The sequence below is a fragment of the Ahaetulla prasina genome, chromosome 2 (assembly GCF_028640845.1).
Source record: "Ahaetulla prasina isolate Xishuangbanna chromosome 2, ASM2864084v1, whole genome shotgun sequence".
NCBI classification, from domain to species: domain Eukaryota; kingdom Metazoa; phylum Chordata; class Lepidosauria; order Squamata; family Colubridae; genus Ahaetulla; species Ahaetulla prasina.
In genome coordinates, this window is record NC_080540.1 from 268505239 (window position 1) to 268523389 (window position 18151).

The window sequence follows — 18151 nt, forward strand, 5'->3', positions numbered from 1 at the left end:
GACTGATTCTATAGTGTTCTAGTATGTGATTCCTTTTAATCCATCAGTGCAATGGTGTCTAAGTAGACAACAATAAATCAGTGAGTCAGCTAATCTGTCATATCCCCTCCCACTTGTTTTTTTAAAAAAACAATTTCAATTATTTTCAGTCCAGTTATGAAGACATCTGCAAATTTTTGCACTCTCATTTAAAGAAAAACATGCATAATGAAAACTATCCCTGTGTGTACTTTATTACCAATAGTTCTCTAGAACTGAATTTGGGAGGTAAAAAAGTGATATTTGAATTGTAATTTTTGTGCATGTTACAGAAGCTTTTAATAAACTTATCATAGTTGGAACTCCTCAAATCAACACTAACTTAAACAGTAGCAGAGATGATGTGCCTACCCACACAGTGTTGTCCCTAGATATTAGTGATTTGTAAGATTTAATTGAGTTTATTATTTCAGGTATAACTGGAACTAGAGATAATATGAGGTCTGTGCTTTGTTTTGCCGCATACTGCAGAGCAACATTAATTTGTATTTCCTATCTGTTAAGTGTGTATTGATCATCATAATATTAAACAATTTTCTTTTGAATAAAAACTTGTATTTCTTTCTTTCAGGTCCTTCAGTCTGGAAGACTGGGAGGAAGCCTCTGCACCCAGGGAAAAATGTTACCCTTTACTGGGGGGAAGGGTAAACCAGTAGGGAATACAGTACAATCCCAAGCCTACTGGGAGGGGCGGGAGGGAGGTGTTGCCGTCACTGTATTAAGCCGATGTTGGGAAATGTTTTAACATCTGGAGCTTTTGTGGGTGGAAATCTGTCTCCTGTTACAATTCTGCACTGGATGTGAAGATGCGCAAAAAAAAAGTTTGTTCACAACAGCACATTCTGCAATATTATGGGGAATTGTACCAAAATGAAATTATAAAATAGATCTATAGGGGATATGTAAAGAGAAAATACATTGTGTTCATGCGATAAAGGAAACAGAAGAATGGCAATTACAGACAGTTAATGGTATAACAAGGGGTTTCTGCATTGTTTCATCTTGATGGGATTCCTAAGTATTGCATGTTGATGAAGAACTAAACAAATGAAGTTAGTACAGTTAAGGTGAAGCTTGCTCCCTGTATTAGGAGTAAGCACTTGCAGTATACAAATTTAAATAACCCCATAATGAAGTAATAAAGGCTAAAACAAACAAATGAAGCAACCTGCAAGATGCCAAATGAGTCACTCCTTTTCATTTTTAGGTGGGGGGGAGGGAAACGGGCATTTCAGAAGAAAGATTAATCTTTTTAATTTTCCATTTAAAGGGTAGTAGATATGATTTGATGGTTGTGCTTCATTAGATTTAATTTCTAGAGTAAGGCATAATTCTTAATGTGCAGTTTAAGGTTCAGGCATGCATTTTGGGTCACAATGATCAAGCATATTTTTAGTGGGAAAGTTAGCATGCTTGCATCAAGGAGTGAGAGTGGTAAACATTACCTTGCGCCAGTTTTGTGTTGCAGTTTACCAATTCGTGCAGTATAACCCTGCATTTAAAATTCCTTTAAAATTCTGTGGATTTTATTTTTATTAAGATATAAGTATAAAATACTGTAGTGACAATTAGGCCTCAAAATAATTTTTAGGATCTCTTAGGAATATGATTGATATTGTAATGTGTAACCTGCACAATGTGGAAAGCAGAAATAGCTGTGCAAAGTATTGCCTCTGTGCTGTCAGTGTGATGTGCTTTCTGCATGGTTATACTATTAGTGATTTTTATCAAATCTTCTAAAACGAGTTATAAGGTAAGACCTGTTAAAGGTTACATAAATGTTAGTTGATGCCTAAAAGACAATTGTAGAAAATTGATGACATGATTGCTACATTTCAGTGTTTATTCACACCCAACATATTTTATTATTCTCTCCTCCACAAAGCATGATCTTAAGAGATGCATAAGTTAGTATATGTAAAGCAGGGTATCTACACTGTGTTGGCGCATGTTGGGGGCCCATTGTGTCCTAGAGAGACCACAAAAGGGTGCAGGTTAAAAGCTACAGAGTGAATGTTCGTTTGGATCCTTTTCATTTCATTTGTTTAGCTTTTCTGCTTCCCTTTTCTATTTGCTTGTATTTCTGTGAATAAATCCTTGTTAAGTTTACCTTTTACTTTTCTTTCCATGTGTATTTTCTTATGTACTGTGAATGTGAAAATCTAACTGGTACACTTGATTTTGTGTTACTATAAAAGTGAAAGTGTGATTAATTTAGACTGCATAAAGAGTATCCCATGATGATAAAGGAAAAATGGAAAGACAATAACTCTGCTGGTCAGAGATAAAGCCACACTTTTCCATTTTCCCTTAAGTGCTGCAAAATTAATCTGTGCAAAAAAAAAGAAAAGAAAAGCCATAACAACCGCCTTACATTTTAGCTTCTCATCGTTACATTGAAAAAAACCATACTGGATAACCATTTTGTAGGGAATGAGTGTATGATTTTGATTCTTTTTAAGGTCTATTGTATGATTTAGCCATTGCACTGAAAATCAACCTTGTATGAGTGTGAATTTATGAAATCTTATTTCAGGCTTTTTTTTTTAATGCATGGGAGCGTGCACAAGTCCTATACATTCCTTTTTTCCTTTGTAAATTTCATTGGGGTCAAATATGTTTGAAAATGATTTATTACAATATGTCCTGTATAAATGTCTTATGAACAGGTTTATGCTACTATGCCATTAAAACCACTGGAATAAAATTGCATATAGTGATCTACTTTCAACTAACATGTTGTATTGGAAGCCAGAACTTTCAACTGACCTTTGCTCTAGCTTTTTCAATCAAGGAAGTAGATATGAATTCCGAAGAAAGTAAATCTTAACATTTATTAAGGAATTCTAAAAGACAAAACTTTATTTATTTGGCCCTTCTGTTGTTGAGTTTGATAGTTGCCGATAACATTAAAGATTAGCGCATAGAATCTACTTATATAGAGAGATAATTTTATTACATGGGTTAATATAAAGGGATGTGACTTTTATTGTAATTTAGCTGATCTCACAGAAAAGTAACAAAGCAATACTGCAGTTAGAAATAACAAATTAAGGCTTCATAGCAAACAATATTCATAATGAATAAAATTACAATATACTTGCAGAAGCTGCTTGGTATAGAATTTGAGGTAAGGAGAATTCTAATACAACACTAAGTTGTAAATCAAATATATTGCATCATGGGATATATAAAACATCTTAATTCTTTTTGTGTATTCTTGACAGTTTTGAATGTTGATTGAATGTTGTTCTGTAGAATTGTATGTTTGTCTTTGTTACATTCCAGTGTTCTCTGCCTCTTGGCATGCTACAGGCACGGCTTACTAAATCTGCTCCTTACACAGTGAATTAAGTGCTTAGTGTGCTAAACTACAGAAATAGCCGCTGCTAAGTGATGTAGATTTTCTACTTGAATATTTTTGTTGTAGGAACCTCAGGAGGTCAGTGTTTACTGTTTTATATATGGCTTTGTTTTCGTGTTGAAGGCCCCTTTGCTTTTTGAAGGATTCTAACAATGAACAAAGCTGCTGATCAACCTAAGTTGGTAACAGAAAGTATATTTTAAAAAATATATAAATAAAAGTATCTCCTTTGCAGTTCAACTTGGCTAATGTAGAAAGAGTTTTTGATGGTTGAATTTGTGACTATTAAGGGAAAAAGTCTTATCTAACGTCTTCGTTGCATTTCTTTAAATTGAAGGGGAATGGATAACATTTTGTAAAATTTTTATCTAATTTTTTTCTAAGTTGGTATGTAGAAATCAGGTCTTTGATCAGATTTCAGTGTTTAATGGTATTTAATTTGAAATACTATACATTTCAGAGGACTCATTTCCAAGTAAGTATGCTTAGGACTGTATTGCCATGCTGAAGATGAAATCGTGGTAACTTTCATAAAATACATAGCCAATAGATTTTTTTTAAGTAATGTTACTTTTGTAATAAACAATATTGACACTGTGATACTTCTTTTTCTTTAGCATTGGCATTGAAGCATTTAAGATACATAAATACTGTGTAATTTAGATTTATACTATTGTAAGAGGATTTCCAAAGCTGAAATTTCTGTTATTTAGATAAGAAATATTCATACTAGTTTATCTCAGGTAAATAATCTTGTACCCTTTTGTTTAGATATAGGCTTATTTCATAAGAGTACCAGTTTGTTGTTCATATAGAACTGCCTAATGTCTTAAACTTTCATATCTAAATTGAGTTACTATGGGACAGTAATTACTTATTTTATTCATATTGAATGTATTAACAAGGATGTATAACATTCTTTTTAAGAGATGAATGCATCTGTATGAATAGTACCCAATAATCACCGTAAAAGAGACTTTATATTGTGCAGTGCAAAGTTATGTTCCTGATGTAAAACAAAAGAGATTATGACCTGGAATATGTTCATATCTAAGTACCCTAGGCTTTTTTGGAATAATGAATGCCTAGAGAATAAACATAAAAATTATCCTTTTTTCTGATATAAACTACTATATGCGAAGCAGTAATCTCTTAAATTAACATTGCTGAATGATGTACTGTGGTAAGCATTTGGCTCTTTAGGATATTTTGATTTTGAGGTGATTAGATTAACAACTTGACATTTTAATAAGTTTAATACTGCACGGAAATTTCTGATGTTCTTAATTTAAAATGTCTGCAATTTAAAGTTATATTCTTTATACTTGCTTGTCAAATCAATCAGTGTTTAGGCTGTCCTGACTGAAATTTTAACATGGGCATATACAGTGCAGTTTCATCACTAAAAAAGTGAATGAAAGCGTAACAGAGAAACTTTAATGGTTATATTAAAGTAATTATTTGATCTTATTTTGCTGGATAGATGCACTTTTAAACAAGATAGTTAAACTTCAAATTAATTGTAGCATTGATGATATAGTATTTCCCTAACTTTCCACACCTAATAACTTGATTCTTGTGTGACAGTTCATTTCAGAATCAGTACTACTTTTGTATGTACAATTAAAACATTTTGGAAGGCACATTTTTGTCTTCTTTCCCCTAAAGATACTACACTTTTTCTCCTAATAAACTTTGCCATAAGGTTGCTTATTTGAATTGGATTACTAATAATAGTTAAATAATAAAGTAGTCAGATCTTTCTGCTGACAACTTAGGTTGTATGAGTTTGCTTGAAAGCATTAAATTGGATGTGTTTTCCATATGTGTTAGAATATTCCCTTCAAACATATCCTTCAGCAACTTCTCAAACTTTATTAAGTTGATTTTTCTTGTCTGCCTCTGCCAACAAAGCTTCATTTTAAACACAATATGGTTTGAATTTTTGATAAGCTGCTGAATTCTAAAGAATTTTTGGGGCCACCAAATATTTTGGATCATGCAGAGAATATATATTGTAATGTAGTAATTTTGTATTTACATTTGTATGATGTGATAATAGATGTGAATGTTAATCACTGCTTGACTATGTTAATAAAATTTGTTTAAATAGATGCTGCACTCTGATTCTTAATGACAAGAGAAGGAGCCATTGAAAATGGATTTGTTTTAATTGAATATTCATTTATGTAACTTCCAGTTTGTCTTGATATTTGGGAAGCTATTACTGGCTACAGGAAAAAACATGTAGATTTAATTAACATAGAATCACTGTTTATATACCAGTTGCTTTTTCTTTGGCTGTAGCATCAAATAGACAAAATCAACTACGTTTTGAGATGTGCCTCTTGCACAGTTTAATATGAATTGAATTTCTATTTTAGGATAGAAGTTATTTTCCAACTGAATATTAAATTATTACATTAATGTATTTTATTTATATTTGTAACAGAGAAATGTTGCCATGATTAATATCTGGCATCAAGACATTTGTTGGATGATAAGTGACTTCAAGAAAATTTATTCACTGGGTTTTTAAAATAGTTGAATTTAATGACACTTGCAAAAATAAAAGCTTTAGGATAACTAAATAAGAATTGCACATTTATTGTCTTAAATAAAAAAAATTCTGAGCTATAAAAGAAGAGAGAGAATGTCCAAAGTTTGGCTTTCCACAGATCTCTAAAGGCATTTCAAAAAAGGTTCCATTTCTCGAATTAGCTGGTCTGGCTTCCTAATAGATTGGAATTTATAAAGAGCTCTTCACAGATTGCATATCTATTTTGCCACTTCCTAAGGAAACACGATCCAAATCATGATAGAGCTGCATAAATCCAAGCTAGCATCTGGGTTTGAATCAGAAATACATTGGCAATATTGGACATAATCTGATCTTATTATCAAACTGTTCCTAGCCGTTTTCATAAATATACAAAATACACTGCAGTTGTATTTATTTTTTTATTTATTCAATTTGTACGGCCACCCATATCACATAAGTAACTGAGTGGTTACTGTGGGAAACTAGGGACGTAAAAGATATCTGACCCAATACGTTTTGTGTTAATGCGATATGAATTGCATCTTAGTAAACAGGCTCTTCATCTTGATTAAGAAAAATATATTCTAGAATAAACCACTCACTCTTGAAAAGCATGTACTATTTATGATTTTGCATAGCAAAAAGGGCTATGCAGGGCTTTACATAGTAAAGAACATCTCAATTAGCTAATCCAGGCTTTTTAAAAAGATTTGTTTCATTATTCTGTAAGTCAAGAACTACCTGCATTTCGTTTTATCTTACAACTTTGTCTATTTCTTTCTCCCTTTTTATACTTTGTCTATATTGCTTACTCAAAAGTCAGAGACAGTGATGAGTATGTCTATTAAAATTATAAGGAAACCAAGAAAACCTCATGTGAGGACAGAACCAGCACAAAACTCCAAAGCATAAAAAAACTATAAAACATATTTTTCAGGGGTTCCAATTTAGGACCAAAAGGCTTGTTGTGTATCCTTTGATACCAGCGTTAATCCAGATACAGTATTACTGCTAATCAAATAACAAAAATCCTAGTTGAACACAGGCACACCTCTATTCTAAAAATAATAATTGAAGGCTTCTCCATCTCTGCCCTCCCTTGCGGCTTAATAGCCTGGAGCTTGTACCAAAAGGAAAACCAACAGAATAATCATCATGTCCTTCCTACAAAATTGACTATCAGTAAGGTGTTTGCTTAATCTCTGCTTCAACCATATAAGATGTAATTGAAATGTGATCCTTTCCTCTGCCTTTTCTCAGTAAAGGGCAGGTGTGCAGTTTAACTTTTTACCTTTGTTTAACCAACCCTGGTCTGCTTTTGCAAAATAAATAATGTATAATTGTTCTTTCATTGATTTTTGTAAATTTTTGGGTACTCCCCTAAAGTACTGTCCCCATGAAGTGCCGGAAAACAGGAATTAAATAGAAATTCCCCAATTACAGAGAACATTTTTTTAGTGGATATTGTTGTCATAGGGCTTGGAAATCAGCTGAAATCTTTGTTGCTCCAGAGATCTAATAGTATAGAATTGCAAACCATTGCCCTAAATACTGTAGTTGTCCCTCATTTAATGTGTCCCTCATTTAGCAACCATTCAGTTACCATATTGGCGAGAAAGTAACTTAATCCTTGCTTTTACAACTTTCACAATTTTGTAAAGCAAAGGGAAGATGAAGTAAGATTGTATGCATGGTTGCAGTTTCTTTAGTGATCACGTTGCTGGTCCCAATTGCAGTAGCTAATAAGGACTACCTGTATAGCATATGCAGGTTAGGAAATCTTGGAAATTGCAGTTTCAACGTAGCAGGAAGTTAAATTGGAAAGGGCTGCTTTACACAGATCTTGAAGTCTTTTTACAATCAATGTAGACTTTATGGTTGTATTCACATTGTGGTTTACTCAACCCAATATTGAACCCCACATGTAAATGCAATCTATATACATCAGAGTAGTTAGCTGATTTTAACTAAACACTTGCTTGAATTTTATTTGAAATACGAAGAGCATGATCCTGAAAAAATACTTAAAAATTAGCTTCTGTATTTTTTGTACTGTATATCACTAACTGCAATTTACTGGTGTTTTTATCCACAAGTCAAAATTAAGTATAACAACTTTTGTTACGGTTAAGGATACGTTCAGAATGTTGCACTTTATGAGAAATTGCAAAAATTGTGCTAGTATTAATCCACAACCAATGGTGCCTTTATCATTCAAAATGACGCATATTCTTTTTTATACAAATGAAAAGATGAAGAAACTATGAGCAAAAAACATGTACAGTTCATTTAGTAACAGTTTAAAGCACAACAGTACTGAAAAAAGTGACTTATAACCATTTTTTCACTCTTACGGCCATTACAACATCCCCATAGTTGTATGATCATAATTCAGACTCTTGGCAACTGACAATTGCAGTGTCCCATAATTACGAGGTTCCTTTTTGCAGCCTTCTGATAAGCAAAGTCAATGGGGAAGCCAGATTCACTTAATAACCGAGTTGCTAATTTAACAACAGCAGTGATTCACTTAACAATGGTCGGAAGGTCATAAAATGGGGCAAAACTCACTTAACAAATGTCTCACTTAGCAACAGAAATGTTGGGCTCCATTATGGTTGTACGTCAAGGACTACCTGTATTACAAAGGGGGGAAAAAAACAATGTCAGAACTCTGGTCTCTCTTTGGAGATTTTCAGTCATTCAGCTCATGGTTGTCCCAAAGGTGCTTTTCAAGAGGCAACTGGACTTGCCGGGTTTTACTTTGAAGATGTTTTGGTTCTCATCCAAGAAACTTCTTCAGCTCTGGCTGCATAGTGGGAAATAAGACTCTGGTCAAATTTTGTTAAATACAATAAGGTGAATATTATGTGTTTTCCATTAACATAATCATGTGAGTTGTGTTCATCCTCTGCATCATCACCACCTAGTAAATAATGACCGCTAAATTCACACGCACAACTATCTAGCTCTTTGGACAAAGTGAACTACAAATCAAGAAACTACAGGGTATCTTAGCAGGCAATGTTTGAAAAGGCCACAGCCAAGTTTATGCCTGTAAGTAACCCACTAACAAGGGGCTTGACGGGTGGGGGGGGGCTTTGAATGTTTGGGCTCTATCTCGCCTTTTACATCCATCCTAGAAGGATCCTGAGGCCTCGCAAGACCAAAAACATTCCCAATACTGCGAACACTGCGAGGCTGTCGGCCTTTGCCTTCCAGACTCCCTCCCGCTTTAGCGCGCCTGCTCAATCCCTTCCCGAAGGGAAGGCGGGCAGGCGCGTTCCAGCGTCTATGTTGTTTCGAACTTTGGTGGCTGCGCCCTGACCGGCCATCTGGCGCATGCGCATACCTGCCTGGATTCACAGGAGACGGGAGTTCGGCGGGCGGAGGGAGTCGCGGTTGTGCCGTGAGGGAAAGGGCGGCCTTCCGAGACTGTTTCCTCTTTCCGAGAGAGGCCCCCGGTGACGGAAGGAGCCGGGCCGAAGCGGCGAGATGGTCATGGAGTACTTCGTTCAAAGTTTTTGGGTAGGGGCTGCTTTGCTCGGGAGGGGGCGGTCTTTTGTTGGCTTGGAGGGCAGGGTCTGTCACTACAATAAGCAGCGGCGAAAGCGGCGAGAATTGGGGCAGGCAGTTGGGTGAGCTGGAGCCGGCGGTGCCCTTCGCGGCCCCTGGCCACTTCGGAGCGGGGTTGGGGCCTGCCGTTGGGTCGGGACCGAGACCGAGGCTTTATTGTTCCTTTGGCCAGTAACTTCGCGGGAGCGTCCCGGGAAACGTTGCGGGTGCGGCGGACCAACCGGAGCTGAAGGACAGCACCAGGGACGCCTCCCCCACCCCCCAGCCGCTTCTCTTGCAGGACCCGTGTCCCCGAGGGTCGTGGTGCGGGGGAAGGAGAGCACCTGCTCGGTCGCCCTCCCATCCGCCTCTTGGTCAGCTGGAGGTTTGGGCACCGGGGTCAGCGAGGACGGTCTTGAGAGGCGACTCGGCCTGGCGGGGATGGGATTGTTTACTTTTCCTTCCTGCACTCCTGCGAAGGAAACACGAGCGCTTCGTTCCCTGGAAGTTTGGTTCAGGAATCTCTCTCCTCCCCAGGATTTCTAAATGCCACTGATATTTTCGTGAAGGCTCAGGGGAATTACAACCACTCCGTAGTTTAGGCTTAGTTCATGTTGCCCTTCTCGTTTCCCCCCCCCCCCCCTTACATTTATCATTGGGGGAGTGAGTGTTTTTGAAAGAAGTGACTTTAAGACAAAGCCAGAAAACAAAGGAAACGAATGGCAAGCTGAAGTTATCAGTTGAGAATGTATTGTTATGTACCTTGAGTATTTGAATTGCGCATTAAGAAGGATTAGTCGCATTTCAGAAATAAAGGCAAGTTGATCCTGCAGTTTTAGGAAATTGTACATTTACCAGACTCCATGCTTATTTGTATGTGCATACTGGCCAGGGAGGGAAACATTAAGGGTATGCATTTTTCCCTCTGTCTCTCCCTGTCTTTAAATTTAGGAGGAAACCCTACAAGTAGTTATTAGTTGGGCAAGCCATAATCTTAAAACTATGAACAGGCTGTTAACATAGACATTAACACTGGTTTAGTGTTAATTACTATCTTAAAAATTATAATGAAATATCTCTGCAGAATTTCAAAAGGACTATGTAAGTTTAGTTGTCAATTGGATTTGCTTTTCTTGAAAACAATTCTTTAATACTGTCCTGGGCTAATGCTGATTAAGGTTGCAACTAGAATAAAACCCATTAAAACAAAATAAAATTATGAAATTTATATTTAAATAGGCATGTGCATAATTACATTGCAAATCGTGAAAATAAACCATTTTATCTATCATATATATAATATGTGTGTATGTATGTATGTGTGTATGTAGTTGAGGTTTGAAGATCCTTAAGATATCTTCCATCATGGAAATTATTTTTACATTCTCAGATATATTACATAATTATGTTTATTCAGAAACTACTCCATTGAAATCAATGTGGTGTACTCCCTGACAACTGTAATTTGGCTATTTTGTCAGTACTGATGCAAAAGTTAGTATTCACAAAATTACTGTTGCTGCTATGAACAGTACTTAAGTGTACTGTCTTGGAGAGAAGGTAGCTTTATTCATGTTTATTGCAACATTTGTGGTAATTTTGCAATTACTTATATAATGAAGTGACTTCCTTTTTCCAGAATCCAGAATCTGTGAAAATACTCCACCTATTCACTACATTTATTATGTTTTTGCTTGATGGACACTTCCCCCCTCCCTTTTTTTTGTAACTACTTTTGATTGGGCAAGAACAGCAACTATTTCTGTAGAGTGATATTTGAAAGCATAGTCAATAATATATAAAACATATCTTTCTGCTTGCTCTTAGTAAACAATACGTATCTCTCAGGAATGCTCTTAATTCAAGTTTTACTTCAAAACCATTACTGATCTTAGCTTATATTGGATGGGCAGTTGGCTAGGAATTTTCAGTATTATTATTATTTGCAATTTCAACAACATCAAAATCCCTCATAATTTTGGAAGTAAACCGTGGCATTTCTGTATTATTGCTAAAAAAACAATGATTTCTAGATTCTCACCATAAGCCAACTTTGACTTGAAAGAGTCGTTATTTTTAAGCTTATAATCCTGATATTCATATTGCAGTCCACAGCAGATTGCAGTCATATAAAACAAGTGTTCATTAATGTTTGTGTTATTTTAGAGGTATATCTTGATAGCGAAAGTGTTTTCTTAATCCTTGTGGCATTCATTATTTTTGTGAATTATTTGGATGAATGTGACAGAAGTAGTTATTAAGTCTGCCTAAAACACAAGCAAACAGAAAATAGAATAATTAGCAACAAGGAAGAAAGCAAATTTTAAAACTATTGGAAAAAATTCAGTGTAAAGTCCAGTATTGAGGTACCAAGTAAATTAAATCAGGAACAGGTATAGCATGAAGGAGATTGACTTGACAGGTTTTTTTTTGTTTACATTTATATCCCGCCCTTCTCCGAAGACTCAGGGCAGCTTACAGTGTGTAAGGCAATAGTCTCATTCTATTTGTATATTTACAAAGTCAACTTATTGCCCCCCCAACAATCTGGGTCCTCATTTTACCTACCTTATAAAGGATGGAAGGCTGAGTCAACCTTGGACCTGGTGGGACTAGAACCTGCAGTAATTGCAGGCAGCTGTGTTTTAATAACAGGCTTCTTACAGCCTGAGCCACACCGCGGCCCATTGGAAATGTGGAGTAATCTAGATCAGGGATATCAAACTCAAGGCCCATGGGACGGATCTGGCCTACGGGGTGCTTAAATCTGGCCCGTGAGCCAGCCTGGAAATAGCAAAGGACTGGCCCTTGGTGCCTTTAGCAGCCAAAATGGTGGGGGGGGCACATGTGTCCCCCCCATGCTCTGCTTTGGCAGGCAAAATACTGCAGAAGGCATCTGTCCCATCTCTCCCCTCCCTCCCCCCCCCCCCGCTTGCTTGTGGAGAACTACAATGCTGATCCCACCCTCAAAGAAATCCAGTTTGATACCCCTGATCTAGGTCTTCTAGAGGACTATAAATTGAGTTGCTTAAAACATTCTTGGACGTTTTAAAAGTTAGCATAATGAAAAATAATTATTCAGCTTTTTAAACTGATTTAAGTTGCATATGAGGTCCTATGTTATGTTCTTGTCTTCAGATTTTGCCACAGTTGTCCAGTAGGACACAGAAATTATGAAGTTTATTTTCTGTTGTCTAGAGGAAAGATTTGGAACAACACAATGGAAGTATGTTAGTAAGACATTTTCAGCAAAAATAAAAGTCTGAACAATTCCACTTGCAGTATTTGGATTTTTCTTAGCTGAAATATAATTTTTAGACATTTCTACCCATTACGGTAGTTCTAATTTAGCCCAATGGATCAAAAGAAAATCAGTCTTTTTTATTCTCTGAAGGTTTTGCGATGTAAATATTATAATATCTTACAACTTACAACACATTTTGTTTCCTTTCTTGCTTGTGAGTGAATAAATAGGATGTGATGCAGTAAGTTTAAATAGGTTGTCATTGTTCCAGAATAGGCTATGTTGACATATATTATACTTTAAAATGATATTGGCAGGCTAGGGTAACCCAGGACTTGGCTCAACAGCATTAATATTACAGTGTAAGGATTCCATCAAGCTAATGTGGTTCACATGTAGATTTTTAAAGAAAATTTTTCCTCCTTTTAGATTTTCTGAATTTTTAAATGTTGTGGGATTTTTCTTCATTCTTAAGGCAAAAAACATATAAGAAGACACAATAACATGCAAAATTTATATATATATGAGCATTCAGTCATAGTTTTCATACATTGCTACATTTAGTATGTTTAGTATCTCCTTATGATAGAGATTCTTACTGTTACAGCTGAAATTCCCTGGGGATTCAGTTTTACTGACCGGTCTTGATGATAGAATCCTGAGTAACCAGCATAGGAGGGAGATACCCTATATTAATGCTGCATATCATTTTTCCTGTATCTGAAATATAGTTTTTGTGGACGTATTATTTATATTATTTATTTTTATAAAATCTTGAGGCAGAAAAAAACATTTGATGCATGGACTGTCTCCCTGCTGTATAGGATTTTCTGAAATTTGAATAAGCAACTGTTGTTATAGGAATGAAATAAGGGAAGTGTACGGCCCTCCTGAGCTTCGTTTTCACTGGCAGAGGGTTGCAGGAAGCCATGGCAGCCAAAAACAGAGCTCGGGAGCCCATTTTCGCTGCAGAAACACCATGGGCCAGTCCTTCACTGTTTTCAGGATGGCCCCGCAGGCCAGATCTAAGTACCCCATGGGCCAGATCCGGCCCCCAGGCCTTCAGTTTGACATCCGTGCTCTATTCAGAAAGCATTATATGGCTAAATTGTATTTAATCTCAGGTCTTTGCACTTTTTACTATAATCTAAATTTGTTCTATCTCATTGCATATCGATAACGATAATTTAAGTATGGTTATTATCCCTATATGTTGGCTGTGATATGCATGGAAAATGATCCATAATAGATACAAATGCTTTTAAACTGTTACATTTCTCTTTCTAGGACAAATCTTTTTGTTATAGTTTATATTATGTATATGAATATTGAATATTATTTGTAATTTTACCATTGTTTCCCAAAGCAATGTAGCAAATTTATTCATGGTAATATATCTACAAAAGACCAGGTTTCTATCTTGTTAGCACAAAAACTGAATTGTTTCATTTGTCTGTATAAAAATATTGCTGTCAGGTTGCTGTCCTGTTAAACACTATAAATTCAGATACTTTGGGAAAAGAAGATAATATGTTCTACCTATTCTACAAATCTTTGGATATATTTAGTATATGAACAAAACAAGGAGTTCCTGTAATATGTTTCCTGTTTTGTACTGAGAATTTCAGCATGGAAATACTCTTGTCACTTGATAATGCTGTTTTCTTGTTATTGCTTACACAGCTATTTTCATTTCCATGCTAGGATCATATTTAACTAAACTGATGAAACAAATAATTGGGTGAGAAAGATTCATTAAGTTTGCATTTGTACCTACTGTTCTTAATATAATGGCCACAAAGGAATGGAAATAGATATTTTTATTTTAGTTTGTGTTATGTATATGATTCTCAAAGACTACATCGAGTTCAGTTTCAAAGTGTTTCTGTTCAAATAGGTTGCTGAAGAGTCTATCTCAAAGGTCTTCAACTTAGCAGCTTTAAGACTTTTGGACTTCAACTCCCAGAATTCTCCAGCCACCATAGCTGGCTGGAGAATTCTGGGAGTTGAAATCCACAAGTCTTAAAGCTGCCAAGTTTGAAGACCTCTGGTCTAACTGAAGATTTTATCATTTAAAAAATAGAGGAAGGAACTAGAAGGTCAAGTTATTGGGGAGAGAGTGACCATATTGAACTGGAATTATACATAATATAAGCACAAGTAAGCAAACAAGTCTTAAAGTCTTAAACTTTAAAAAAAATGACTTCAACAAATTGAAAGAAAGATTACACGGATGGAAATTCTAAAGAGAAAACTACTCAGGATTCTAAAGAAACTCTGAAAATGATATTGTATATTGCGCAATCTAACACAATACCACAAAGAAAGAAAAACAAGAGATCTTAGATGAAACCAGCATGGTTGCATAAAGAACTCTCTGATAAACTGAGAGGTAAAAAGGACAAATATAAAAAATGAAAAGAGGGCCACATAATCAAAACAGAATATCAGGAAATAATCCGAATCTGCAAGGACAGAGTCAGGAAGGCTAAGGCTCAGAATGAACTAAAAACAAATGCCAAAACTAATTTTAAAAAGTTTTTTCTGTAAGTAAGAAACAGGAAGAAAGTCAAGGAAATGATCAGTCCACTAATGGGAAGAAGATGGCAAGAAGGTAATCGGTAACAGGGAGAAAGTGGAACTGCTTAATTCATTCTTTGAATCTGTCTTCATGCAAAAGGAAAAAAGCAAGAACTAGATGAAGACTGAGACAGAAAAGGCTTGCCTGTTCATTAGTAGTCCTGAACCATCAAATAAACATGCATTTAGATTGATGTGCAATTTACTGAACTCAGCTAGGTAGTACAATACAGATCCTCCTTAGTGTGCTAGCCACCTAATAGTGAGAAGCTTCATCCAAGTGTGTAAGAATGGGCCCTAGCTATGGCCTTAGTATATGGCTGAGAGTACAGCCATTCCTCAACCTGCCCTGTCCTGCTTCTTAACCTATAGCCCACCTTTCTCAACCTTAGAAAGAAATATTTGAAATAATTTTCTGGTCTTAATGATCTCCGGCATAAATATATCTATAGCTAACATGGCATGGCAAGTTTTAAAAAGTTACTTTTATAGTGATTTTTTTTTTGCTGAAAAGAATGCACTTCAGTAGCTGAGACATGGCAATTGAAGAATAAGCCCAAGCTGGGATGGTCTTTCTCACTTTGGACTCCTGAGGCAAAGGGAAGATCTTAATAAGGGGACACTGGTAGAATAAATAAAATGCAGGTGGCTCAGTGGCTAGACACTGAGCTTGTCGATCGAAAGGTTGGCACGTAAAAAATGCAAGTAGAAAAATAGGGACCACCTTTGGTGGGAAGGTAACAGTGTTCTGGGCACCTTTGGCATTTAGTCATGCCAGCCACATGACCATGGAGAAATCTTCAGACAGCACTGGCTCTTCGGCTTTAAAACGGAGATGAGGACCGCCCCCTAGAGTCAGGAATGACTAGCACATATGTGCGAGGGGAGCCTTTACCTTTACCTTAAATATCTAAGATTCAGCTCTGGTGAAGTGTGTGTGAAAGTACTTCTGCCTAAAATTTCAACATTTTCACATTTAGTGGGTCTTCAATAGACCTAACAGCTTCATTGCTTGTCATTATTTTCTGTACAAGGACCATCTGTGATACATTCAAACTACTGCCATTTATTTTTATTTTTTATTTATTTTATTTATTTGTCACAACAGTATATATTAGCATAAGCATGAAATAACTATACGATATATAAGCATATATATAAGCATAAGTATGTAATAACTGTACGAAATTGGATACAATCAAAGGGAACATTAGGACAGGAATGGTAGGCATGCTGGTGCTCTTATGCACGCCCCTTACAGACCTCTTAGGAATGGGGTGAGGTCAATAGTAGATAGTTTTTGGTTAAAGCTTTGAGGATTTTGGGAAGAGACCACAGAGTCTGGTAGTGCATTCCAGGCATTAACAACTCTGTTACTGAAGTCATATTTTCTGCAATCAAGATTGGAGCGGTTCACATTAAGCTTAAATCTATTGTATTGTTGTGATTGAAGCTGAAGTAGTCTTCAACAGGAAGGACATTTTAACAGATGATTCTATGAGTTAAACTCAGGTCATGTCGAAGGCGGCGGAGTTCTAAATTTTCTAAACCCAGGATTTCAAGTCTGGTGGCATAAGGTATTTTGTTGTGATCAGAGGAGTGGAGAACTCTTCTTGTAAAATATTTCTGGACACGCTCAATTGTATTAATGTCCAAAATGAGGTATGGGTTCCAGACAGGCGAGCTGTATTCAAGAATTGGTCTAGCAAATGTTTTATATGCTCTGGTTAGTAGTGTAGTGTTTCTGGAGAAGAAGCTACGCAAGATTAAGTTTACAACTCTTAAAGCCTTTTTTGCAATGTAGTTGCAGTGGCTTTGGCACTTAGATCATTTGATATGAACACTCCAAGGTCTTTAACGGGGTGGGGGTCATCTACAAGGTAGTGTCCATCGAGCTTGTATTTTACCTTACATTACCTTTACATTACCTCAACAGTCATCCTGCATCTATCTCCATAGCCTTAGTAGTCAAATTAAAATAATAAATAATTAACTGTTTCACGGTAAAATAAATTAATACATTTTATCTTTCATGGCATATTACAATTTTCCTTTTCTTCATTTTGATTCACTAGAGACTTCTCTATGTATGAAAAGACTCCAGTGTTCTGAACATTGAGCAAACCAACCAGTCTTCATGTAACATTCATTATCTTTTAAATTTGACATAGTATATTGTGTGAATAAATTGGTTAGATAATTTGATGGGTGTATATACGAAGTGGGAAAATAACTAGGTTCTGGTTGTATCTTTATTAAAAAGTGGAGCCTGTGAATTTAATCTTATTTAATGCATATTAATAAACCTTTGTTTTAAAAAATGTATATTTAAAATATAAGTTTTCTAAATTATTCCTCTCTCACTACAGTTGTATAAAGAATCTTGTATGGATAGTCCTTGTATAACTACCACAGTTGGGACTGGCAACTCATTTATTAGGTAAAGCAGTTGCTAAGTGAAACTACAGCTTATGATCCTACTTCAGTTGTCCTTGGCTTACAGATCTTATACAAGAAAAGTGACTTCAGATTCAAATATGTTCTTTTTAAAGTATGCACAAGATTGCATACAATTTGCCATAAGTTTGCATCTGTTTGGTTATAATTCTAAATACTATATTCTCCTATAACAGTGTTTTTTTCAGGTTCTAGAACGGTAAGGTTTGATGAGAACTTGATGGGGTTGTATGAGATCAAGGGCAATCCCCCCAAAATCACTTAAGTACAGACAATTTTCTGTCATTGGAACTTTGCCTTTTTTTATATTGGATGAATACAATTACCTAGAAACAATAATCAGGTCTTGGAGGACCACTTTATTCAGGTT

At 35.9% G+C, this 18151-nt stretch overlaps 2 protein-coding genes across 2 annotated transcripts in view; both read left to right on the forward strand.

Moving 5' to 3' along the window:
* Nucleotides 1-5517, forward strand: part of TNPO1 (transportin 1) — a 51767-nt gene extending 46250 nt beyond the window's left edge. Inside the window, exon 25 of the mRNA XM_058168963.1 lies at nucleotides 611-5517. The gene's annotated coding sequence lies outside the window, so the exon portion shown is untranslated. The remainder of the gene's footprint in view (nucleotides 1-610) is intronic.
* A 3786-nt stretch (nucleotides 5518-9303) lies between these two features.
* The window catches only part of FCHO2 (FCH and mu domain containing endocytic adaptor 2), an 83538-nt gene continuing 74690 nt past the window's right edge, over nucleotides 9304-18151 (forward strand). Inside the window, exon 1 of the mRNA XM_058168976.1 lies at nucleotides 9304-9473. Within this exon, the coding sequence (XP_058024959.1) occupies nucleotides 9441-9473 (33 nt within the window). The 5' untranslated portion in view covers nucleotides 9304-9440. The remainder of the gene's footprint in view (nucleotides 9474-18151) is intronic.